A 27,427-nucleotide genomic window follows, 5' to 3' on the forward strand; every position below is an offset into this window, starting at 1 on the left:
AGGCTTATTCATATTTCCTGGCAGGTTTCTGAGATCCAGGAGGCCATTTCTTTTATTATTATTATTATTAATTTTTATTGGAAAGTCAGATTTTCAGAGAGAAAGTGATACAGAGAGAAAGATCTTTCCTGTGCTGGCTCACTCCCCAAGTGTCTGCAATGGCCTGAGCTGAGCCATTACAAAGCCAGGATCTTCTTCCAGTTCACCCACATGGGTGCAGGGTTCCCAGGCTTTGTGCCATCCTTGACTGTCTTCCCAGGCCACAAGCAGGAAGTTGGATGGGAAGTGGAGCAGCCAGGATATGAACTGGGACCCTATAGAATCCTAGTGCATACAAACTGAGGACTTTAACTACTAAGCTACATTGCTGGGCCCAGGAGACCATTTCTTAGAAACCTGTGGACCACCTTAGCCACAACCATAAGACCCAGTGAAGCCCACTCTCCTTTTTGCTCCGTTTATGTGCAGGACCTGCTTCCATATTATCCTGCTCCCTGACTGGGAACCATGATGCATTCCCTGCCCACAACACTCTTCTCTATCCTGCTGCTCCAGGTGCCCATGTGGGGCTCAGGTAGGAATATTTTAATTATTTTATAACTAAATTATCTTGTTTTCTGAATAGAAGGGTTGAATCACATCACTTCTCATATAAATGTGTATTAATTCTAAAATCTACTTTGGTAGAGTGGGTTATTCACTTGTGCATCAGGACAAATAAATCAGAAGAACCAGATAGAATTGGTTCATTCCGTTCTCTGCTTCATAATGCATGCATTTTCCAAAAGCTCTAGTTTGGGGATTTTCCATCCATACTGCAAGTTAGAAATCACTTGCTTCACATGTGTCCTGGTGTTTGTAAGCTCCTCACAAGAAGAGCCCTCTCTGCCTTGCTACCTACCACATCCACAGCTCAATGTGTGTGTGAACACCTGATGAATGAGGGCTGTAGGGCTCTACCTGGGACTGTGTTCTAAAGCACCCTCCCTAGCAGTCATTCTAACATTCTCTTCACATTCAACTCTGTTGATTCTACAGATTCCTTTGAAGTGAGTGGCCCCTCAGAACCCATTGTGGCTATGCTGGGCACAGAAGCTGTGCTGCCCTGTTATGTGACTGCAGCTCTGGATATGAAGAATGTGGAACTGCGGTGGTACCGCACCCAGTACCCGAAGGCTGTGTATGTGTATCAGTATGGGATGGAGCAGGAGCAAGAGCAGCTAGTGGATTACAAAGGACGAGTAGAGCTGCTGAAGGATCACATCTCAGAGGGGAGAGTGGCTGTGAGAATCCGCAGGCTCCGGGTCTCAGACAATGGGATGTACAAGTGTTTCTTTAAACAGGATGACAACTTTGGTGAAGCCACGTTGGAGCTCAAGGTCATAAGTAAGTAATTATCTGTAAATACAGATAACTGATGATCTGTTTGCACATTTAACAACTCCATCTTAAAATCAAGCCACTTCAAGGGTTGGCCTTATGTGTAGTCGATTAAACTGCCATTTGTCTCAGCTTCTAGTTCAGCTTTCTGCTAATTCTGGGAGGTGGCAATGGATGATGGCTCAATTATTTTATCTCTGCCACACACTGAAGGGACCTGCATAGAATTCTTGCTGCTTGGTTTAAGCTTGGTCCAGCCTAGGCTGTTACAGAATTTGGAAAATGAAACAGTGGTTGAAAAATTTATCTTCCTCCTTTTTCCTCCCCTCATTTCTTCCCCCTTTCTCCCCTCTCCCCTTCTTCTTCTTCTTCATCATCTTCTTCTTCTTCTTTTCTTCTCTCTCTCTCTCCTTCTTCCGCAACACTGACTTTCAAATATACAAACTTTATAAAATTGAATGATTTCTATGAATATCAAGTGTAAGAATAGTTCATTCTCCAGTCATGTCTTTTCTTGTGAATCTGAAAGAAACCATCACCATTACCAAAAGGAACCAATATTCTCAGAGCCCAGTCCCTGACTGGCTCCTAAGATGGACAGAGGCTGAGCTGGGAGGGAGGCTTAGTGGTCAGCCCTTGATTGCATCATTTGGAGGAAGTGACAATGAGTGTTGGAACAGGGAGCGCTGAGGTTACAGTAAAACAATTATCAGAAGAAGGCTGAGATCAGAAAATAATTGGCTTTCAGTAGTTAATTGAAACAGAAACAGAGAAAACCATTATCTGGGTTATTTGGAGAGAGAGAAGGAAAAAAGGATCCTGAATAGAGACAAGAGTAAGATTCTGGACTAGACTGAGGAAACATTGACAGGACACTGAACTGATCGCAATGCAGTCTGTCACCACCAGTGCTGCTAGATTTGTCAGTTCAACAAATTCTACAACTTGCTGTCTTAAAGAGTCTAGAAAAGTAAAAAATGCAAATTGATATCCTGCCCAATTTTTTTTTCTCTTCCAAAGTGGCTTTCTGTACAAAATTGTCCTGTGTCTTTCCAGATACCTTGTCCTCACTATAACAGCACAGGTTTGTAATTAATCTTGATATCAATTATCTATGATAATAAGCTGTTTTCAAAAATGTTTCTGTTAATTTCTGAAAAATAAAGTCACATCTGCCTGCCTCCTCAGCCAATCAGGCTGGAGTGAGTCTTCAGCCTACTTATCACTGGTTCTGCCTACCCCTCTTTCGCTAGAGTAACCACTGTGCGTGAGTGCTTAGAGTCCAAGGCAGATACAGCCAAGCTTAGCACTCAGATGTTGCTCATCAACCAGGGTTTCATGATTTCATGGTACTGTGAACTCTAGGATGATTAATCACAGATACGAGTACAGTCTTGATATGGGGCTGACATTGTACCATGGTAGGTTAAATTGTCATACCAGTACACTCCCCCACCCTAAAACAAACAAACAAACAAACAAACAAAGCAAAAAGAAACAAGTTCATATCCTAGCTGCTGTACTTCTGATGCAGCTCCATGATAATGCACCTGGAAAATCAGTTGGCCCCTGCAATAAAGGTTCTGGAAAAAGGCTCTTAGCTTAGACCCTTCTCAGCAGCAGTCATTGGAGCCATTAGGGGTGTGAATGAGTGGACGGAAAATATTTCTTTTTCCGTGAGTCTCTCCCTCTCTTTATCTATACCTTCCAAATAAACAAATCTTTTAAATTATAAAATAAACGTGATATTGATATAACTCTTCAAAAGCAACCTGAAGGTTACTGTTTCCTTTTGTAAGGGCTTCTTTCTGGATTCTTTCAGGGAGGTTAGATCATTGACCTAATTTTTCATACCCAAATTATGCAATTGCTTTAATTTACTAGTACATTCAATAATATAGAAAAATAAAATCGTGTACATTAATTTCTCACTTTATACTAAAAGCTGTTCCTCAAGCTGTAATCATTAGAATCAGGACAGGAAGGAGAAAACTCAGGTAATGACTATAAAATCAAAGTTAACAGCACTATTTAAAAAGTCATGTAATGTTATAATGAATTTTATACATATTACATATTGATTCTATACATATTGAATTTTAATGTAAAATACCTCATGATAAAGCCTCCCTGCAACCCCTTTGTCTTCCTTGACAATGTATAATATATAAATTATAAAATATTATGTCTTTATGATTGAAATTATTCCCCTTATATAAAATTCTATAATTTATGTATTTACTTAATACTAATTCTTCAATGTACTAGCTTGAAAAAGTCATGTGATGAATACATTTTCATATAAATTCTTGTGGGAATATTAATTGTCATATGGTATATTTCTCAAATTATTATGTTATAACCCATAATTTAACAATTCAATTTCAAAATAATCATAAAATTTGAGTATATACATAGTTCAACATTTGCTCCACTATATATGCCTAATAGCACTGTAAACAATAAACATTTTTACACTCTTTAGTACACTTTTATTATCCATAGGACAGAGTTAGGAGAGAAAGAGAGAGAGATTCCATCTGTTCATTCACTCCTCTGATGTTTGCACAGCAGCTGGAGAGGCCCAAGCTAGGGACCTAAACTCTTTCCAAGTCTCACGCAAAGGGGAAGTGGCCCAAGCACTTGGATCATCCTCTGCTGCTTTCTCAGGCACATTAGCAATCAACTGGATCAGAAATGAACAGACAGGAGTTTAACTCACTGCTAGCTTCTTTTCATATTCTTAACAACACTATTACATTTTTATTATACTTTTCCTGGTCAGATGGTTAAAAAGTTATATCCTATTATTATTATATTTTTAGCCTCATAATAGATATTAATGTATTTTCATGATCATTTGTATTTTTCTTCTTAAATTTTCCTGTTTATATCCTTTAATTAACTGTTTGAGGAGGGATGGGGAGAGCATTTTCTGAAAATTTTTCTAATTCTTAATTTTTTTAAATCATATAAATGTTGAAACACCTTTTATCTTTGTCCTATAGTTCTTTTTTTAAAAAAAATAAAGATTTATTTATTTATTGGAAAGTCAGATATACAGAGAGGAGGAGAGATAGAGAGGAAGATCTTCCATCCAATGATTCACTCCCCAAGTGAGCGCAACGGCCGATGCTATGCCGATCCGAAGCCAGGAACCAGGAACTTCTTCCAGGTCTCCCAAGCAGGTGCAGGGTCCCAAAGCTTTGGGCCGTCCTCGACTGCTTTCCCAGGCCACAAGCAGGGAGCTGGATGGGAAGTGGAGTTTCCGGGATTAGAACCAGCGCCCATACAGGATCTTGGCTCATTCAAGGTGAGGATTTTAGCCACTAGGCCACTGAGCTGGGCCCTGTCCTATAGTCTATGATATGTTTTATTTGTGAAAGTTTTAAAACATATAGACAGAACTATTAGTAACCTTTTTAATGCTCAGTTTTTATGGCATTCTTTTCATGCCAATGCCATAAAAAAGTTTCATCTCCCTATATCCTGGTACTTTTACTGTAAAATACACTGAAATCTTAATATTTGCTTTAAATGTCTGTCGCTGTCCCACAGCGATGGACTTGGTTCATGGAGCCGATAATAACATGTGTGGACCCTGACTGATGGTCAAAAGCCGAAGTTTATTAGTTGCCACAGACTTTATACACTGAGGGTTATGTGGGATAAGGAAGGAAGTATTGAGTTCATTAACAAAACCCAGTAACAGTTTCTATGCTTTAGATTGGAACTCCTTTTGTCTTGTATATTCCACCATATTCCACCAAGTGTTCTCACACACATACTGTCCACTCAACCATTCTTATACAAATGATCTCCCATCAGGTATACAAAAGATAGCCATTTGGTTGTTCTCATGCAAATTCTGTCCAATGAACTGCTTTCCTGTGCTCACTGACCTACCAGGGTCACAATGTCCTCCTACGAATGTCTCACTGCCTAAATTTTCAAAACATAAGGTTGAAAAACAAGCCTCCAGTTCAGCAAGGAGAATATAATTACAGTGCTGGAAAATCCAATTCTACCAGTCACGATTTCTCTAGGGGTAATCTCAGGGATGTTAATTATTCTGATTTCTAGCCTCAAAGATTAATTTTACGAATCTTTTTTGTTTAATTTACTAAAAAAAATTATAAGTTACAGAGACAGGAAGAGATAGAAGTCTTCTATCCTCAGTTTCACTTCCCAAACAGCTGCAACATCTAGGACTGGACCAGGCTGATTGTAGGCAACCAGAACTCAACCCCGATCTTCCAGATGGTGGCAGAAACCCAAATGCTTAGACCATCTTCCACTGGTCTCTTAGGCACGTGTGCAGGGTGGTGGGTCAGAAGGGGAGCAGTTTTGATTCACACCAAGGTTCATAACCGCACCATGGTGGTGGTTTTATTGTATCACATGTGTGTTTTGAATTTCACAATCTCATGCTTGGCTCTTTATTGCTCAATAATGTTTGTAAGATTTTCCCATGTAACTACTTGTGTGGTGGAAGTGTAATTCATTTCTGCCTTTTAAAAGTTGTCTGGCTTATACATTTAGAACTTCAGTTTACAGAAATACTATCTGCCTGTAACATTTCATGGAATGCTCAAAATATTTTCCAATATATTTTCATTGATCTTTATGTCAATTCTGATTATTTTGAGAAATATCAAACAATTTATATATGCATTATTTTCCATTAACTACTAGTGGAAGTATCATGGAATTTCAATTTCTACGTGACTGTAATGATTTTTCTACCCTCACTTTCACAATACTGTGCTCTCTCAGCTTTTTTTAAACTTTATAATTTTTTTATTTTATTTTTATTTGTATGTAAGGCACAAATTTTAGTCTTGCAATGATGATTTCTCCACCATAACCTCCCCAACTTTTACCCTTCCTCCTCTTTATTATTTTAATTTTTGCAACAACATACTTTCAATTTACTTTATAACCACAAGCTTAACCTACCACTAAATAAAACCACTGTTCTTCAAGAGTGTAGACAAGCATCATGAATGATAATTAAATTTGAAAATCTCAATTTTGTTCATATGCATAAAATTTGGAGTCTATATATTAATAATCACAAATCAGGGAAAATATCATATTTGTCTCTTGGGGAATGGCTTATTTCACTAATCATATTTTCAAATTGCATTCATTTTGGTGCAAAAGACAGGATTGCATTTATTGCAAAATGACCCTCTGTTAAGACAACATGCTATTTTTTAGATTGTGATATCCTTCTTTACATTTGAATGTATTAGACCTATGTTAAAATAATAATTCTCAATTGATGCTATCTGAAATGGTATCCAAAGTAGGATGATGTTATACATCTTCTTTTTTTATTTGTAAAGATTTCTTTATTTTTATTGGAAAGACCATATTTACAGAAACAAGGAGAGACAAAGAAAGACCTTCCATCCATTGCTTTAAGCCACAACTGCTAGAGCTGAAATGATTTGAAGCTAGGAACCAGGAGCCTTTTACAGGTCTCCCATGTGGGTGCAATGTCCTAAAGCCTTGGACCATCCTCTACTGGTTTTCCACGCCACAAGAAGGGAACTAGGTGAAAAGTGGAGCAATCAGGACATGAATCAGTGCCCATATAAGATTCTGGTGCTTGAAGGGGGAGGATTAACTAATTGAACCATCATGTCAGGTCCTACCCATCTTCTTTATGTGAAATTTGGACAGGAACAAGCCAAATCCATTGGTTCTTTTCTTTTGATTTCTTTGTTTATTGTTTTTTGATACAGTTTAGTTGGAACTGGGGTCTCCCTTCCCCCTCTCCCAAGTTCCCTCCTCTCCCCACTATTATCTGCTCCAGTCTAACAATAGGTGTCTTCTGAGAATTTTCACAAGTTCATAACGCTGCTGTTGGAGTGTCTCCCAACCATGTAGGAGATTGTCAGTCGTTTCGTTGTGAGTTCATTCTTGTATCCAGGACCTTAATGAAGGTTCAGTGGGGACTAGATCTTCATATTTACGGGCAGTACCAATAACAGTGATAATAAAGACATTGACCTTCTCAGGTAAATATAAATAGTCTCTTATAGATGGTTGATTAATGAATTACATCACAAGATTTTATTACAAAAGGTACAGGTAAGTAGAAAGTGACATAGAGTAAGATTCACATGTAATAACCCTAGATTTGACATTATATTATCATATATTAGAGCAAACATGATATCTGACCTTTTGGTATTGGCTCATTTCTCTTAGCATAATGGTCTCTAGCTTGGCCCATTTGTATTTCATTATTTGTATTTCATTATTTTTAATAGCCAAGTAGTATTCCAAGTGTAAATGAACCACAGTTTCTTTATCCAGTCCTCTGTTAATGGGCATTTGGATTGTTTCCATGTTCTTGCAATTGTTGATTGTTCTGCAAAGAACACTGGGGTGCATGTTGCTTTCTCATGTAACAAGTCTTTTGGATATATTCCTAGAAGTGGTATTGCTGGGTCATATGATAGATGGATTTTAATTGCCTAAGTGTTCTCCATACTGACTTCCATAGAGGCTGCAACCAGCCTGCAATCCTACTAGCAATGGAGTAGGGTTCCTTTTTTCCCACACCCTAACCAGTAGGTGTTGTTGGTAGTTTTCTGTATGTGGACAAGCAGAAAATGAAATACCTGGGAATAAACCTAACAAAGTATGTTCCCGGAGGCCAGCTCCAGCTGAGTTCAGAGTTCGAGAAGGGTGTGTGGTGTCAGCAATAAGAAAAGACACGGACACTGTCACTTTGTGCCCTCTCTTGTAACAGCTCAAGAAGAAGCTGTCTTTTTATTTACTTAGACACATCACAATCCTCTGCACAAACGTTTGATTTTACCACCTTTAACTTCAGAACTAAGCCCGCATGCACGGATGTTCGATTAATGAATTTTTACTTCATGGTCAACCGAATGTTCTTAAAAATAATTCTGTAAGATACTATGATCAATTTCTTCAAGGCAAGCCATTATTCATTCTTCAGAAGTGGCCATTAGGTGACAGCCAGAATTCCAAGGCCAAGGAACAGATGGTTACCTACTAATTAGTAAAACGTTCCTACTACATTTTATTTTCACAACTTATCTATCACTTAATGGGATAAATATATCAAGAGAAAAAAAACATAAAAATCTAAGGTTCAAACATTAAATCCCCCTAAACTGCAGGCTCTACATCCTCATAAACAATCAAACAATAATCAAAAGTATATCTCTATGATGTTAATAAAATCGCCCTATATTTCCTATCGTTAAAAAATTATGAAAGCAGCTAAAACAATTGCATTTTCTATGCTCTAGAGTTGCAAGGACAGGCTAACTTTTAAGGTTGCAGTAACTATATTTTTTGCCATGGCAATTTCTGCTCATACTCCATTAGTTTGTAAGATCCTTATCAAGCCATTTCCCAGAAGGCATGCTATACGTCTGGGCCAGATTCCAGGGCAAAGGGTAGGTATGTACACAATAAAGTGTCCAGAAATGGCATGGGTTTAATTGTACTCTTGTGTGTAGTTAAAGGCCCACACACCAGGACATTATCAATCACATTAACTCTCAAGCTCAAGCTCACATTAGTTGCAAAAGCCATCTCACAGGGCAAACAATGCCTCAATAGATTACAATTTCTTAGTGGGGTGATTGAGTGTCCATGCAAAAATGGGGTGAGATTGTGTCAAGGTGGTCAGAGAGAAATCAGCTGGGCTCTGCCAAACAGGGCAGCTATTCTCTTCAAACATTAGTGTCATTCACACCTACGGCACAGACCCCAGCAGAATGTGGAAGATGTCTATGAGGAAAACTACAGAACATTAGGAGAAGAAATAGAAGAAGCATAATAAGGGGAGAAACAGGGGCCCAGTGCAGTAGCCTAGCAGCTGAAGTCCTTGTCTTGAATGTGCCGGGATCTCACGTGGGAACCGGTTCTAACACCTGCGGCCCAACTTTTCATCCAGTTCCCTGCTTGTGGTCTAGAAAAGCAGTGGAGGATAGCCCAAAGCCTTGTGACCCTGCACTCACTTGGGAGACCCAGGGGAGGCTCCTGGCTCCTGGCTTCAGATTGGCTCAGATCCAGCCATTGAAACTACTTTGGGGGTGAACCATCTGTTTCTCTGTCTCTCCTCTTCTCTGTGTATCTTCCTTTTCAATAAAAACAAATAAGTCTTTTTTTTTTTTTTAAGTGGAGAAAAAATACCATGCTCCTGGATGAACAGAGTCATCATCAGAATGTCCATATTACCAAAAGTAATATATAGATTCAACGAGATTCCAAACAAAGTACCAAGAGCATTCTTTACAGAGCTGGAAAAGATGAAACAAAGTTTCATCTGGAAACACAAAAAAAACACGAGTAGACAGAACTATTCTGAACCTAGCAGGAGGAATCACAATCACAGATCTTTGGACATATTATAGGGTGGTGGTTATCAAAAACAGTTTGGTACTTTTACAGAAACAAGAGAGGTAGATCAATGAAGTAGAATAGAGATAGCAGAAGGGAATCCACACTTGCACAATCATATAATCTAAGAAAATAGAAAACAACCCAGGAAAAAGGAAGGTCTGTTCAATAAATGCTTTGGGACCACTGACTAATAGCCTGCAGAAATAAGAAGCAGGACCCATACCTTTCACCATACACAAAGATCAAATCTAAATGGATAAAAGATCAGATCTAAATGGATAAAAGATCTAAAATTGCATCCAGAAACCATCACACTTTTGGAAGAAAAGTTGGAAACATTCTGCAAAATATAGGTGTAGGCATGGACTTCTCTGAAAAATCATCAAAAGCAAAAGAAGTCAATACCAAAATAAACGGGACTACATTAAGATAAGAAGTTTCTGCACAACAAAGGAAACAATCAACAAAGGAAAACAACAGAATGGGAGATCTTTACACACTACACAGGAGACAAAGGGCTAATTTCCAGAATATACAAAGAACTCCACAACAATAACATCAAAAGAAACAAACCAGTCAAGAAATGGGCATGGGAAATGGGTAGACACTTTACAAAGGAACAAATTCAAATAGCTAACAGGCACATGAAAAAGTGCTCAAGCTTCTCTAGTAATAAGGGAAATTCAAATAAAAGCAATACTGAGGTTCCAGTTAACACCAGAAAGAATTGCCCACATTGGTCTTAACAAAAAAAAAATCCAGTGACAAAATCTCCTCAATCATGTTACAGTGATTTTGCCTCAGTATTCCCTCAATCCTCGAGGAATCAAAGATTTCCCAGACTCATAACTAACCTCTCAGCAGTTATAGCATTTTTAAAAATACTTCTCCCATATCATTTCAGTGATCAATGAGGTATAAGTCTGACCTTTGGAACCAGTTGGTTGATTATATATCCATGCTTATCTTTCATTCTGCTAACCTTTATCTCCTTAGTATAGCCATTTCAGTGCTCAGAAATGGCAGCGTTTCTATCAACACAGATGTAGCCCTTGTCTTCTTACTGTAACTTGGAACTTCAATGGTTATGTTCTTCCAGAAGGTTCAAGGTCTGTTTGGTCTATGGGCTCTTACTTCCCAGTGTGTGCTCAAGATCAGTTTCACTCAAATCTTCACTTGTTTGTTTGACAGAATTGGCAGCTCCCTTGAGTAGATACGATACATAATTAAGGTGGATTATTTCTCAGATTACTTTGTCTCCTTAAACACTGTACTCCCTAAGGGATCAGGGTCAGATGATAAACATCAGTCAGGTTGTAATTTTCAGCACCAAGAAGATAATTAAGCTAAAGTTCTTATGTATTCTCCACATCAGAGATCTGAAGAACTGAGGTAGACATGCCATGTGATTTGACATAAATAATAGATAATCTCAGAAATCAGGATAGTCACAGTCTAGAAGACAATGTGGGTTATTAGGAATTTAAGAAAAAGTAATGTGCTGACACAGAAAGAAAAAAGTAAGGATAAAAATTGAGAAACAATCTTAATCCTTCGGAATCTCATGTGGGCACTGGTTCTAATCCCAGTGGCCCAACTTCCCATCTAGCTCTCTGCCTGTGGCCTGGGAAAGCAGTCAAGGGCAGCCTAAAGCCTTGGGACCCTGCACCAGTGTGGGAGAACCAGAGGAGGCTCCTGGCTCCTGGCTTCAGATTGGCTCAGGTTCAGACATTGCGGCCATTGGGGAGTGAATCAACAGATGGAAGATCTTCCTCTCAATCTCTCTTCCTGTCTGTATATCTGACTTTCAAATAAAAATAAATAAACTTAAAAAAAAACTCTAATGAATGGAAAAATACAATTGAAAGTATTGAAATGTGGGTTTGGAGTTCAACATTAATAAATTTTAGTTGACTTCTGTTACCTTCTGTGACCTAACTGCAGATACACCTGGGTACAGAGCTTTTGGCAGGCCTCACTGTCAGTATTAGTGACAGCTTCAAGTCTTCTATGATTTTCAAACCTCAGGTACTGATTTCTGTCAGGAAGCTTTCTCCTCCAACCCAAGGCTATGGTATTTATCTATTTCCTCTCATTAGAGTTATTGTGTAATTTAGGGGTTTCTGGACAAAAAACATCAAGGTTTCAGATGATTGGCTCCTCCCCACAGGACTTGGTTCTGGTCCTCGCATCGTCATTGTGGGTCCAGAAGATGAAGGCATAAAGCTGTCATGCACTGGCGAGGGGTGGTTTCCCCAGCCTGAAGTACAATGGAAGGATGAAAGTGGAGAGAAGATTGCATCTGTGTCTGAGAACAAGACCCAAGGTGATGACGGGTTGTTCCAGATAGAGGCATTCCTCATCGTGAGAGACAGAACAAAGGGAAAAGTGTCCTGCTCCATGAAGAACCACTTCCTTCTACAGGAGCAGGTGGACACAATCTCTATCCCAGGTAAAGTGTTGCTTACATGGGGAACAGGAGGAGAGTAAGGAGAGAGTGTTGGGACGTGGGATGGAAGGGCTTGTCTGGTGCCTGCTTTCTGCTCATGTGTGCGGGCTCTGTGTCAGAGCCCTTCTTCCCTAGGACCTCCCCTTGGATGGTAGCATTTGCTGTGACTTTCAGCATCCTTATGCTTCTCCTGATTGCTATTGTTGGATGTATTTGTGTTGTCCTAAATGAAGAAGAGAAAGAGAGGAAGGCCATGGATTTAAAAAAGAAAAACAGTATTGATGAAGGTATACTATGAATCATATGTGGTGGTGGTGTGAATTTGTTGGTTTGTTAGATTCATCAATATATATTTGTCATCTGCTGGCACATACATAAATAAACAAGACTGTTTTATAGCCCCAAGATCCCAAACAAAGCATGGGACCCAGGGCCCCTGTGAGAAAAATATATTATAGTAGAATCCACTGTTCACTGATATAAACATGAATTTAGGAAATAACTAAAATAAAACAAAATTAAGAAAAATTTCTTGCCCAAACAATTTAGAAGTACTTAGTATCAGGACTTTATACTGATATACTAACTAGAAGACAGACTTTGGATTCCTCTTATGTAACGTCTATCATGTTGTTTCGTTTCTCCTTTTCAGAATTCATCAAGAAAGAACTTGGTGAGTTCTCTCTTTTCTTTATCCTGTGAAGAAATTAGAGTCCTGCCTCCATTCTGAGTCTTGGCATCTCACAGGTTGTTATTTCTTTGCAGAGAGAAGGAAGTCTGTATCCAAGCGGTGAGTTCCATTCATGTTGTGGATAGGCCAATCACCTCCTCTATCTATCTGTTCTTTTAAATAATTACTTACGCATTTTAAAGGCAGTGGTAGAAAGAGAAAAACGCATAGAGATAAAGATCTTGCATCTTTTGGTTTCTTTTCCAAATGACCACATCAGTCAGGGTTGGGCCAGGCCAACGGCAGGAGTCCAGATTCATCCAGGTCTCCCGTGTGGGTATTAGGATCCCAAGAACTTCACACAGCTTCCACCATTTCCAAAGCACATTAACAAGGGGCTGGAGCTGGAGTGGAGCAGCCAGAGCTCAAGCTAGTGCTCTGCTTTAGGATTCTGATGTTGCAAGTAGGGGCTTAATCCACTGTGCCAGAAGGGTTGCCAGGGGAAGCAAAGTGAATCAACATGGATGTAAGAGGCAAACTTTGTAGCAAAAAAGATGAAATGCCTCCTATTTTTCAAGGAAGTGCTATGACTTAGCTTGTTTGAATGAACATGCAGGCTAACAGGGAAATGGAATCCTTTAGGCTGAAATCCAGACAGAACTCAACTTGACTGACTGATACAGAGTTTATTTGACCAGGGAGAGAATTTTTCTGTCTGGTAGGGATCATATCTGTTTAGTGGAGGCAGACTCATTTGAAAAAATGTGTCACACAGATATCAAAGCAATACATGGTTTTAGGCTTTAACAATACGCAATCAAATGACCAGTTCCTCAGACTGGTGAGAAGCAGAAAATATGAGAATAGGACAGACCCAGTAGAACTGTCATTAGGAACTGAAACAGCATTTCACAAACCTTCAGATTTTTATAGTCACAGTAAATTTTGTTCTCTTGAGGGTATCTAATTCTTTTGTCTTATTTCAGACCGGAGGAAAGGAAGCTTACAACACTGGTGAGTAAATTTGATGCTGTCTGTGGCTTCAACTATCCCGGGATCCCATGGGAAATTACCAAACAATTCCAGAGACATGGAATCTTCTGGAGGTTTTGTTTTAAAGCTGGCGGGGGTGGGGGGGCGGGGGGAGTGAGTGGCTAAAGAGTATCACATTATTTCCCAAAATATGTTCTTGGCTTGTTTTACCATGCAATTTATTTCCTTTTTAGGCTGGAGAAAGGAGAAATTCTGGGGTCTGTGTGGTCGGTGTGGAAGACAGGAAGGTGTGAAGAGTATTATTCCGTTGCAGGCAGGACCGCAAGGAATTTCCTGCTGCATGGGAGGGCCCAGCAGATGTCTCTACAGCCACCTGAATGCAGCTCCACCTCCCTTTGCATGGACACTGGACAATCCCACTAAGAATTCTGTAATTTATTTAGGCATTATCTGCCTCTGTGGAGTTCATGTTTACTACCAATGTGAGCTTGGAAGTTGATATTACTGATACCTTTTTAGCCAAAGGACCTTTTTATTATTGCTGGCCCCCATTGACCATATGCTGATCAAGGGTGTTACATCCCCAGGTGTAGTGGGAATCTATTCTTTCCCTCTTTCTTTGACCTTTAGGTCCTTCCTTCTGTGATGCATTTCCTCCCTTAACTGATTCAAGACTAAGTTGTAGAATGAGGATTGTAGTAGGAATATGTTACTGATTCATATGCATCATTGAGAACTTCCTGACCACAGGGTCAGGATAGATAGCATCCTGCTTTAAGGTGAAACAAACGGCAGAATTATCCTTAGAAACACCTATTTGATCATGACATAAAAAGTCTGAGCCAGAGTTTGACTGCTTCTGTATAAATAAAGCAGACAGCTTTCTTGCATTGTCCATTATGATCATGAAATCGTACTGGTCCATTTTGTTTCTCTTTGCACCTCATCCGTGCACCTTTGCAAGCTCAGCTGGAGCTGGACTCCAGCATAGAAGTTCAAAGCAGGTGAGATATCTTGTGACTGGGTCCCCATCAGCCTCTTGTATACAAATGAGAAACACTTGCATCTGAACATTGGCAGTCATCTCAAGGCTTTCATTCTGGTCTCAATGAGTTCTTTAATGTCCTGAGGCTATTTATTCAACCTGTCAGTTAAAAGCACAGTCCCTGACTCACTATTTTCCAACTTCACAATGGCACAAAGGTATTATGCATTTAGTAGAAAATGAACTTCTAATTATAATTTTGTTGTAGTGTATAAATGCATATCATATTATAATTTGAAATATTTTCTTTTTATTTTCCTCTTATTTGAAAGGCAGATAGACATAGAAAGATAAACACATTGATTGAGGCAAACAGAAAAAAAGAGAAAGGGAGAGAGAGAGTCTTTAACTTGATTCATTCCTCCAGATTGCAGTAACATCTGCGGTTGGGCCAGGCAAAAGCCCAGAACACCAGCCCGATCTCCCACCTAGGTGGCAGGGACTCATGTTACTTATTCATCATGCGCTAAGATACACTTTGGCAGGAAGCTAGATCAGAAGCAGTGTAGTTGGTTAGAACCAGGCATTCTAAAATGGTATATGACATCCCACACAACTACTTAAGCTGCTTTGCCAAACATCCATCCCAGCACAACACTCTTGCATGATGCTGAGCAATAGCAATCAATCGTAGCTTCTGGTCAGCCAGGCAAACACTAGGGTAAACCACTGGATATTCAACATTTTGGCATGTTGGTAGCATTTTTTTTTTAATTTGCATCCCATTGTATCATCAACAAGTCACTTTATTATAAAATAAGCTTTGTTCAGTAATTTTGCTCAACTGTAAATCAACTTAAGTGTTCTGATTACATTTAAGACAGGTTAGTCTATTCTAGGATTTTAGATAGAATAGGTATATGAAATACATTTTCAACTTGATATTTCCAATCATTAATGAATTTTATAGACCCACCATAAGTCAAGAAACATCTTTATATGACTATTCACTGCCAAAAAGTAAGCAGGTGATCTCTGGCTTAATGGGAAAGTATTCACATAGACTGTGATATGTATCCAGAAGGAGCAAGTGATTGTCAAATACGAAAAAGTGGGTTGGGGAATTTCCTTCAAGGAGTGGATATTTAGGCTGAGACTTGAATAAAATATTGAATTTATTCACATGTATAACATTGGAAGAATGTTTCAATTGGAAGGCTATACACTGTATGTCCAGCGTGAGTCAGGAAAGGGCATTTTAAATCACAATGATGTGAAATAGCCACTAACCAGAGTAGTCTTTCCAAAGTCATAAGTTATCAGCTTCTACTTCATGCCACCTCACTCTGAATATTCCTGCCAGACCCAAACAGTTCCTAATTATGTTAGTGCTCCAAAAATTCAACTATAATTACCAGATGCCCGTTTTCATGGGAAAATTTTTGCTTATGAGAATATTTCTTAGGCAAGATGTAGATTTATTACTTTTGTATTAGTACTTCTGTTACTACTGCTGTTAGTGTAAATACTGGAAGCTAAAGATCGCTGATTGCTCATCATGGATTAGATGTGCAGCATTTTAAGTTCATCACACACTATCTCATATATTTCTCACAATATCCTTATGCTAAAGTTGATCATAATTATGTTCATCATTGTGACATTTAAATGAGGTTAAAATAAGCAAAGTAATTTCATCAAGTTTGCAACTACTAAGGTCCAGCAATGATCAAAGTTCAGATATTTCTGACTACAGTGCTTGGTATTTCAACAAGTGATATAATAAGAGCATGTGAGAATTATATAATTTGGTTACTATATAAAATGCATGTAAAAGTAGCCCTGAATTGTTTTTAAAGCACACAGTGACTAAAAATATAACAAATTTAACTATAAGAAGAAAGCAGAAGGGTAAGAGGTATTTACAAAACAGTGGAAAGACTCCATTTTAAAACACTTGACACTAGGGATGGTGAAAGAGATAGTCACCCTGACTAGATAGTCTTGGGCTGTCTGGAATAGATGGTTACCCAAGGTCATATCCAACTTCAAATTTTGTTGGTTTGCACAACATGCATCTCTTAGAGAAGAATGCAAGCTGTTTTGCCTATTTTTCTGTTCTTGTGGTTTTTGGCTTGTTTTTGACCTTTGTCCTTACACAGTATTTCCATCTTTCTTAGGCCAACAAGTCTAACATATATTTTCATTTTTGTTTCCTCCACCTCCGCAGTGGATGTTTCCCTGGATCCAGTAACTGCTCACCCAAGCTTAAGTTATCTGACAATGGAAGACATGTTTCTTTGGAAGAAGACGATTATAAAACCATATTCAGTGTTCTAGATCAGAATTGCTTTACCACAGGAAGATATTATTGGGAGGTAAAAGTAAAATGAGGAGACAGAAATAAAACCTGAAAATAGATGGGCTATGGGTATTTGCTCAGGAACAGTGGAGACAAAGGTGTGGGATGCAGAAAGTATGAAGAACTTCTGGTTGTGTTCACCAGCTCATACAAGGCCAAATGGAAGGCCAGACATCATTGGAATATGGCCTAAAACCCAATGGCATGTATGAGTACTGGGTCTGGGAGTGGATCAAGTGAAGGAACTTGGGAAACTCCCCTGGTGAGTCATAGCTCCTGCTGGTGAACATGTGGTCCAGACTTGGTGGTCAGGCAAACTGGGCAATGTAGCTCCAATGGATAGCCAGTGTATGAATTGGTAATGGAATAGGGCATACCGGGCAGGACTGAGCAAACCTTAGCTCATAAGTAAAATTAGCAACCAGGATGGAGCACAGGTCATGCCGAGCTGGGCTCTTGCACCTACTGGTCTGTGTGAGCCAGGGATGCTAAGCCACAGTGTCTAGGGCAGGGGTCGGGATAGGTGAGGGGCTCTGCCACACTGAGTAAAAGCAACCACTGGCATGCGCATGATCTATGGCTGGGAACAGGCCCAGTTGGGGAGCTAAGGGGCCATCCTAGCTGGGTTGAGGTTCCCACCAAGGGGCGCATGGGCTGGAATGGGGGCTGTATTCTGATCAGGATGCAGTTGTACTCTCCTTTGGCACAAGCGTGGAGTGGGACTGGACACGCCAAGCCGGGCCAGACTCCAACACTGTCTGGTGCTTTGGAGGACCAGGGTAGATGTGGGATGGATTAGGCTAGGTTTCAACCCCTACTGAGCCATGTGCAAGCTGTATGTGGGTATGGATAAGCCATGGCTGGACTGAAACATTCGACAGTAAGAACCAGATTGGGTTGAAGGCCAGAGAGGAAAAGTCACTGTTTCTGCTTGGACAGGAGGTGAACTGAGTAGGGCTGGCTCATGGCCCCCTGGTATGCGCAAATTCTGGCATTGAGAGAGGTTCTGATGGAGGAGCCTGGGCAACTCCTCTGGCATGAACCAGAGCCAGCAGGGAAGCACAAGAAGCATGATAGGAAACAGCCCAGAACAGGCCATGGAAAGTTTCCCACTGGCATGCATTTGGCATGGGTTGGGGGCAGACCAGCTGAATCAGTTCAAGTCATCCACTGGCAAATCCGAGCAACAGAACAGTGTGGGTTGAGCCAGTTTTGGTCGCAACAAAAACCAGTGCACATTACGGAATGCCAAGGTGAGGTTACCTGTTCCGGATGTGACCACAGTGCCCAACAGCACACGTGAGAACCAGGAAGGGGGGGTCAGAACCGGCAGGGGGAATATGGGAGGGTTCCCTTGCTGGACAGCTACTCCCACTGGAGAGTGTGATCTCGGATGGGGGTAGACCAGACTAGGCAGGGCTACAACACCTGTGTACCTCATGTGGACTAGATTAGGGAAAAGCCAGGCTGGGCTGATTATTCCTACTGGTGCAAACTACAGAGTGGGTGAGGGTTGTTTGGGCTTAGCCGCAGCATCAGCTGGCAAAAACTGGCACTGGGGGCTAGTTCTGTCAAGTCAAACCACAGAACCACCTGAAGAGTGCATAATCCCAGAGTGGGAAAGACCTGGGAGGGAAACAGTGGGCTCCTCCCTCTTGGATTACCATTCCCACTGGAGGGCATGAAAACTAGGACAGGGGCTGGGGTGGCTAGACAGAGAGACACCAGACAACATCTGTGAGGGCTAGATAGTTGAGCCGGTTAGATAGAACTAGGCTTTAATACCCACTGATATGTATGAGAGCCAAATGGGATGTGGGGCAGACTGGACTAGTCTGCCACACATACTGGCAATCCAGGGCAGGGGGCATGCCTGGTGGGGGTTATTGTGGGTTGCTCTGACGAAGCTGCAGCCCACACTGGTTTATGTGAGGGCCGAGTATGTGCTGGGCAGAACCAGGCTGGACTGCAGCACCCATTGGTTCCAGTGGAACACAGGGATGGAAACAGAACCAACCCAGCAATTGCAACCACCAGCTGATAGGCAGATGGACTATGCCAGGCCCAGTGCTTGCTAGTACATACAAGAACCTGGTCTGGGAACACCTCAAAGTTTCTTTGGGGATCCTCCCAAGCAAACTGTGGACTCAGAACCCTAACCAATGAAAGACAGAGGACAGAACAAGTCAATCAACCACCTTAACTATATGTTGGTGGTGAAAAACTGGACAGAGACTCTGTGAAGGACTATGTCAATCAATGGATTCTTCAATGACCTCATCATGCTTGGAGAGGCGAGATTGACAGCAATTCATAATGGTTGAACTATCAAAACCACTTGAGCAAAACCCTCACAGCATGCCCCAAATCAGGGACCTGGGGTGGGTGGGAGACTGGTTGGGGCTTCTCCCTCAATATCCCTCTTTACCTCAGATATATGAGGGAAACAATATGGAAATAATAGTCTTACCCATTTTCCTGTAGCCCTTGAATCTTTTTACCCTAATTAACTATGGAAAGATTGCCAAAAATATAATTTAAAAAATGGGGGGAAAAACCAGCTCTGCTCCTCCTCAATAAAAATAAATTCTGGTTGTTGGCGTATAGGGATGGGACAGTCGTGACTCTCACCTCTAACCATGAGTTTTTGTCACTGAGATGTTGCCCTCAGAGGATAGGAGTTTTCCTGGATGTGGAGGCTGGGGATGTGTCCTTTTACAACATGGTAGATGGATCCCACATCTGTTCTGTATTGGCAAGTTTTGTGGAAACATCCATCTTCATTCTAACCTCCATGATTCTGGCACATCTATGTTCATCTGCTCAGCTTTAGAGCAGAATGAAAATTTTCCCAATTTGTCTTCAGGGACATCAGTGACTCATTCAAGTAGTTGTGATGGAGATGTCTATCAGGAAAATAACACTATTTTCTTCATAAGGAGTGAAGTGGGAGTGCAGGTACCTCCACTCCCTCTACTTAACCTTCTTATAAGAAAGTTGTCTTGGGTGGAATCATCTGCTTCAACCCCTTTAAAAGAGGGGAAGGCAGGAAGAAAAAATGGGAAGATTGGAAAAAAGCAAGGGGATTTCAACAGCTTCCAGTTGGAAAGTATAGTGTCTTTGTAAGCAGTATGATTTGTTACATAACACCAAACATCTGAATGAGTCTTTTCCCTGTGTATATGCATAGTATATGTTTATATAAATGATGTATACTATCCTTGAAGAAAAATATGTTTATATGTGAAATTGAAAATGAAATAGTTTTTCCACAGTAAAGAAAAGTTAAAAGAAGTTGCCTCTTCCAAACCTGCCCTACAAATGATACTTCAAGATGTTCTCTTGACAGAGAAAAGGAATAGCATCCAACAAAACCAAAGGCAAATGAGAAGAACATCCAAGTCTCATGGACTTCTAACATCATAGTTTGCCAAGAGGTGGAAGAACCGAAAAAATAAGCATAAAGTGAGTCTTCTGTGTGCAGAGAGCCCTTTCCTTTAGCAAGATCTTATTGATTAGTAAGCCTAGATTTGCATTTTCTTGGGCCTGGGAATGACAAACAATTGATATTGCATCAATGCTTTCAGAGAGGAAAATACCTAAGCACAAATGAATAAAAAACTGTATCCATTAATAAAGAATCATTGCAAATATTAGCAACTCTTTTTTTTTCCTAACCATAATCTGCCCATTGTAGAGGTTTTCTGTCAGTCGCTTTGACATCCAAGCCTTCATCATCTATTTAACATCAAGTTTAAACCTTCAGTAATATGAAATATGGGCTTTCTCTGTTAAATTAATCCTGTCTGTATAGCAGAGATAAACAGAGTTTCTACACAACTGACAGATCTTTAAGTCAAAATCCCTTTAGCAATTTTGAAGATGTATTTCCTTGGTGAAAATTTTGGGTGGAATCTGTAGTATGCCATGTCATCATAGTGCACTGAGCCAGAAATGAGTTTGCTTCTGGCTTAGCACATGCACAAACCTGTCCCATAGCCTTTGGCTCACTACACAAAATGGTGCCCAATTTGACTCAAGTTGGGATCTGGGCTGTGAAATCCACTCTGTTCAAATACTGCCAGTTTAGGGTCTACTGCTCTTTCTGAGCTCCTGGACAAATAAAACAAATCAGCGTGATGGGAAGTTCTTGTGGTTCCTCTCCTGTGCTCCCAGTGAACTCCCCTTCCCACCTGGTTGCTCTTGGAGCTCCAGCCACTGATGGAGCTGACCACTAACTGCCTCTGGGGTATCTGGTCACTGCAACACCACATCAATGTCTACTGTTCTGCTGTGTCCATCAGTCTCCAGGTGCCCCTCTTCTCTTGGTCTGTGCCACCCTGAAACTTAATTTCTAACTCAGAAGAAAACTCACCAGGAGGAAGAGTAAAAAAGTGAAGTACTTGTTATTTTCAAATTGGGAAAGTTTTGCAGATAGAGTAAAATGGAACTTAGTGCATACCCAGGAACAAATATAACTTTCATGACTTAGGAAGGTCTGTGAGGAGGAAAATCGGAGGACTGGATCCCTAGATGTCCTGAAGATCAACTTTGCAAGAGATAGAGCAAGTGTTTCATGAGAAAGAATAGATTTGGGGGAGGTACCTCTAGGTGCAGTAGCCTAGTGGCTAAAGTCTTCACTTGCACATGCCAGGATCCCAGATGGGTACCGGTTTATGTCCAGGTGAGTCATCAGACAAAAGATCTTCCTCTCTGTCTCTCCTCATCTCTGTATATCTGACTTTCCAAAAAAAAAAAAATCTTTTCTTAAAAAGAATAGATTTTTAAAAATTAATCAAATAACTAAGTCTGGATAGATCTTGATGTTTATTTCTCAAACCTAAGGGGAAATGAATGGGATCACCAACCTGAGGAAGAAAAGGTAGCCATTTTCTCATTGTTCAGAAGGGCTTACTGATGGTACAAGTCACTTTTACAGTGTTACTGGTTTTCCACCAATAAAAATGTCTCCACTTGGAACAGTCAATGACTGCCTTTCCTTAGGGACTCAGAGAACGGTGGATCACCTTTCCATTTTGGTCTATTCACTGTACCTGGGGTTGTGGAAACCATCAATCTGAATTGCACTTCAGCTGTATTGCTGCTTTCTTCAGCTCTTCCACAGTGACCAATGGAGAGGAGCCCACACCTGGGAATCTCTGGCCAGTTCAGTGGTTAGGCCTATGACTTCATTTTATGGAACGGGGGGGATTTGGAGGATACAAAACAACAGCAAATCTTAAAAGGAAATCTACTCCACTCAGAGATGAAATCAGCTCGAGCATTTCTTGCATTGTTGCTAGTTTCTTGCTTGTTTTGGCTTGTTTTTGTTTTTTGTACTTCCTGAATAATACTGAGACAGATTGATAAATAAAGGCGCAATTTCATGTCCAAACTTTTCCTTCTGTTCCTGAGAACAAAATAGCTGGGACATAGATGACATGGACCAGGGTGTGGGACACATGGATAGGATAAATTATAATAAGAAAATTCTCAAAGATCAGATTCTTTAAATTCTTGTGTTAAATGGGGAAAAAAATGGAGTTCATTGAATTCTAAATACGTGTTCTTATGGATACTTACTAAATGTGCTTATTAATCTAGATTTAAAATGTGTGGCAGAAACCTGTGTGATATCTAAGATTTTGGCCCATGATTTCAATGGCACTTAGTATCCTTGGAAAAATCAATTCTCATAAATATAAGAATGGAAATCACGATGCAGGCAGTGGTTTCCTATCTCTTTCTTGACCTCAGGCATTACTGTCAATATTCATGTTTACATGATATATCTACTTCAGTCTTCAAATTATTGCATTTCCTATCAATCACACACTTCCCAGAAATTTAACACCACACTGAGAAATCATGAGTCCTGTGTAAAGTCATGGATGACATTCTCAGGTGGCCCTGAATATATAGTCACTATATGGACAGACTGAGAAAGGTGCAGGTACTATACATAAACAATTGACTTTTGGTCCACTTGAGTTTCCAGGTTTTTTTTTCACATTTTATTATTATTGCTATCATTTTACGATACAGTTCCATATTCTCCTATCCCCTCCCCAATTCCTTTATATCATTATTAACATATAGTTCTTCATACTCAGTCATATGTTCATCATTGCGGGCATGGACAATGGCAGAGAGTCCAGAATTCTATTGTCAAAATATAATATAAACAGTTTCACTGTAAGTCCATCTTTGGAAACAGAGATGCTGACCACACTGCATCTTCCCATCTGGTTGTTAGTCTCCATTACATAACTACTATACATTCCCTTAAATGAAAAGACATGATACAAAATCAACAATAGAAAGAAAAATAGAAATTTACAATGCCATGAAATTAAATGACATGTTACTAGATATGACAGTCTCCATTACACAACTACTATACATCCCCTTAAATGAACAGCCACAAAACAAAAGCAATTTCCGAGAGAAAAAAGAAATTAACAACACCAAGAAGTTAAACAACATGCTATTAAATGTATAACGTGTAGCTGAAGAAGTGAAAATCAAGAACCTTCTTGAAGAAAATGATGCCACTGCATGATCTACGAGTCTTGAATGATTTAATCAGAAGAAAGTGTTTTGAAGAGATGACCAACAGAAAACAACAATACCCATGTGATATAGTTTCTGCTGTTCTTTGTTGGAGTGTGTCTCCTCCAGGCAATAAAGAGATGGGTTTTGTTTTTTAATCCAGTCTACTAATCTATGATGTTTGATTGAGCTTAAGCAATTTACATTCAGAGTTAAATATACATAGGTGGTAATTTTGTCCTGTCATTTTAGGAATGGGTTGTTCATTGGTTTAGTCTTATGTTGTCATTTTACTGGGATGTTCTTCCTGTTTGCCTTTGGTTTTGTTTGGTGCTATTCCTTTTCTCTGTCAAGAGAACATCTTGAAGTATCATTTGTAGGGCAGGTTTGGAAGAGGCAAATTCTTTTAGCTTTTCTTTACTATGGAAGAATTTTATTTCATTTTCAAAGATGAAAGAAAGCTTTGCAGGATATGTTATCCTAGGCCGACAATTTTTTTCTTTTAGAATCTGGAATATGTCGCTCCATTCTCTTCTTGCCTGTAAAGTTTCCTGTGAGAGATCTCCTGTGAACTTAATTGGCATTCCTTTATATGTCAATTGATGTTTTTCACGTGCACATTTAAGAATCTTTTCCTTATGTTCAATTGAAGAGAGTTTGATTATCATATGTCTTGGCGAAGATGGCTTTTGATCAAGACTTTTGGGAGTTCTGTGTCCCTCCTGGATCTTGTTTCCCAATTCTTTCTCCAGATTAGTGAAATTTTCCTTTATTATTTCCTTAAATACATTTGCAAACTCAGCTTCTCTTTCTGCACCTTCCGGGACTCCCATAACTCTTATATTTGGCCTCTTAATAGTGTCTTTCAATTCTTGAATACTTTTTTTGGCCTGATCCAGCTCTGCTTCCAGTTTTTTGTTTATTTCCCCCTGGTGACAGGAGATATCTGCCAATTCTGAGATTTTTTCTTCTGCTTGCTTCATTCTATTTTGGAGACTGTCCACGGTACTTGTAATTTGCTCTACTGTGTCCTTAATTTCTGATATACCAGCCTTGATTTCCTTTACTGCTTCCTTAAATTCTTTGAACTCTTGCATTAACTTCTCATTCTTGACCAGAATCTTTAAAATGAGTCGTATGGAGTCTGTGTCCCCCATTTTCTCAATGTCTTCCTCAGTTGACTCTGAGGTTGGCATCGGGTTTTGTTCCTTTGCAGGGGAGTGCTCAGTAATATTCATTGTGCCTTTGTCTCTTCTTTTGCTCTTGATCATTGTACTTCTGGTTAGCAGAGTCTTCTCGGGGCAGGTTTCTAAGCTGTGTCACCCACAGGTCTACAATGCGATTTTACTTATTGTAGTTGGTACACAACTTTTTGCTTGCAGCCACTTGTGCCACAATCTCCAGTGAGTTCCAGGTCTGGCTTCTTATGTCAGATATCCACCGTGGTCTCCACAGCCCAGCTCTTGGCTCACAATTCTCCACCTCCTGTGATACCGTGCTGAGGCTGCACTGTTGTCTCTGCAACCTTTCTCCCTCTTCCGGTTGGAGTGGGTTCCAGGATTAAAGAGACACCAGGTGTCCTATCTAGTTAGGTTGTTGGTGGCAGTGATCTTGTCGGAACTAGTTGGACGCTAGGTCTGGGTGCCACACGGACCTGTTTTGACCGGTACGATGCCACAGTCAGTATTATTTTCCTGCGGGACCTCAGCGAGTTCTCGCGAGCTCAGCACATGCGCAGCTCACTGTTGTGGCCTGCAGTCCCAAAGCTTTTGCCACAGTGCGCAAAATGGCGCCCGGCGTGCTACCACAACAGTTCTTGATCTGCGGGCTGACAGATCCGAGGGTTACCCAGACCTGCCCTAGGTGGAACCCATAGAATGCCACGTCATTGCAGTTCACCGAGTCAGATATGAGCTCACTCCCTCTTAGAGCATGCTTCGTCCTTTCCCTTGCCCTTTCCTCCTTAGTCAAAATGGCGTACAATTCAGCTCTAGGGGGCTGACTGGGCTGTGAAATCCTCGCTGTTCTCACACTGCCCGCCTGGGACCTGCTGCTCAGTCTCTGCTCCTGGTCAAATCAAACGGACCAGCAGGACAGACAGTTCCCAGTCTGGGCTCACCTCCCAAGCTCCCAGTGAAAGTCCCTTCCTACCTGGTTGCTGGTGGAGTTCTGGCTGCTGGTGGAGTTCAGATCCCCGTGCTGGAATATCATTCACTACAACACCACACTTCTGTGCCCGCTGCTTTCCTGTGTCTGTCAGTCTCCAGGTACCCCTCTGCTGTTGTTCCGTCCTTTCGTATTTCCTGAAATATGTCCTCTCTGCTTCATTCTGGTTAAATGCTTCTCTGTCTGTTTAAACGTGTCCTTACTCTATTCCGCCATCTTGATTCTCTCCAAGTTTCCAGGTTTTTAAGTGTCTGTGAGAGTTCCGGAGCGGCAAAGGGGTCAATATACATCTGATGGTCAATGGGCATTAAGAAAATGTTAGGTGCTGGAGGGTCCATTCCAAGAGTTAGCATGTAACCTGTCAGGAAGAGTTGCTGAACCCAGAACACATGCCTGGAATATTACCTACCACCTTCAGATCCAGGCTGACCTCCTGGTAGATATTGTTTTCAAAAAAGCTTCAGTACTCCCCATCATCTGAAGTCCTGGGGTTGTGTATCTTCAAAGTGAGTCTGCCCTCTTGGATGCCATCGTTCACCAAAGAAGTCCTCCCTCTGTATTGTGCCATCTGCTCTCCAGCCACATGGTCCCCAACCATATACATATGGACCGCAGGGTAACAGCAGGATCAACTCACCTCAACTCCATCTTCTGGGTATTCTCCTTCGGGGACAGATAACAGGTTAACTGCATCTTCTCCCACCCTCACGAGGATGGGCTGGGAAGGTCTGGTCACCTTTAAGGAAGCTGGTGAATATGAAGATAAAATCAAAATAAACTATTGAAATGGAGCAAATGCTGTTATCAGCAGGAGCATCCCAGGTGAAGAGTGGAGCTCAAGCTTAGTTTGTAAAAGATGGGAGTTTCACAGGCTCAAGGTAGAGGTCAGTCTTGTCCAGAAATACTCATCCCAAAAAAATCACTGATGTAGCACTCATTCACCCTGTCTGTAATCTGTTTGGGTTGCAGGTCAACAATAAAATAATTCTATAATTAAACCTCACTATTACTTAACAACTTGTGTCTCGGTTTCTTCTTAAATCATAAAATTGGCATATTACTATGAGTATACTAAGATTATTATGGGATTAAATAGAAAGATCCAAGTGATTTAAAATGTGCTACAGGTCATGGACAAGGGGGAAAATCTTCATAACTATGGCAGAAGCATAGAAATATTACTTTTTATTAAATAATTTAATACTTAGCAATAGGAAACCACTTGCAAATACCTCTGCAGAGGTATGAACAGAGGCACGTAGGCCCATAAGACTTGAGTATTTTAAACTGACTAGTGGAGGGTGTTGGAAACAGCTATTCTATGATTTTCAGTCATAAGAATTGATGAAATCATCCTCCAGTTAGTGTTTATGATAGCTCCTAAATCAAGTCCAGCCATCCACTTTGATTTCCCCAAAGTCATATATAAATATCTGTTTGTGTGTTCAGAGACACACCAAATTCAATATC

The 27,427-nt window shown here is 40.4% G+C and overlaps 1 protein-coding gene and 1 pseudogene across 1 annotated transcript; one reads left to right on the forward strand and one right to left on the reverse strand.

The window, feature by feature from the left end:
- Positions 1-507: 507 nt before the first annotated feature.
- Positions 508-14,185, forward strand: LOC121156107 (butyrophilin subfamily 1 member A1-like). Its single transcript, XM_040979721.1, has 6 exons — positions 508-574; positions 1,039-1,386; positions 11,951-12,232; positions 12,349-12,431; positions 12,882-12,902; positions 14,126-14,185. The coding sequence occupies exons 1-6, from the start codon at positions 508-510 to the stop codon at positions 14,183-14,185; spliced, it is 861 nt and encodes a 286-aa protein (XP_040835655.1).
- Positions 14,186-22,180: 7,995 nt separating this feature from the next.
- The window catches only part of LOC121156108, a 96,971-nt pseudogene continuing 91,724 nt past the window's right edge, over positions 22,181-27,427 (reverse strand).

This window comes from Ochotona curzoniae, unplaced genomic scaffold, assembly GCF_017591425.1.
Source record: "Ochotona curzoniae isolate NIBS_2020 unplaced genomic scaffold, NIBS_Ocur_1.0 contig_3255, whole genome shotgun sequence".
Taxonomy (NCBI): domain Eukaryota; kingdom Metazoa; phylum Chordata; class Mammalia; order Lagomorpha; family Ochotonidae; genus Ochotona; species Ochotona curzoniae.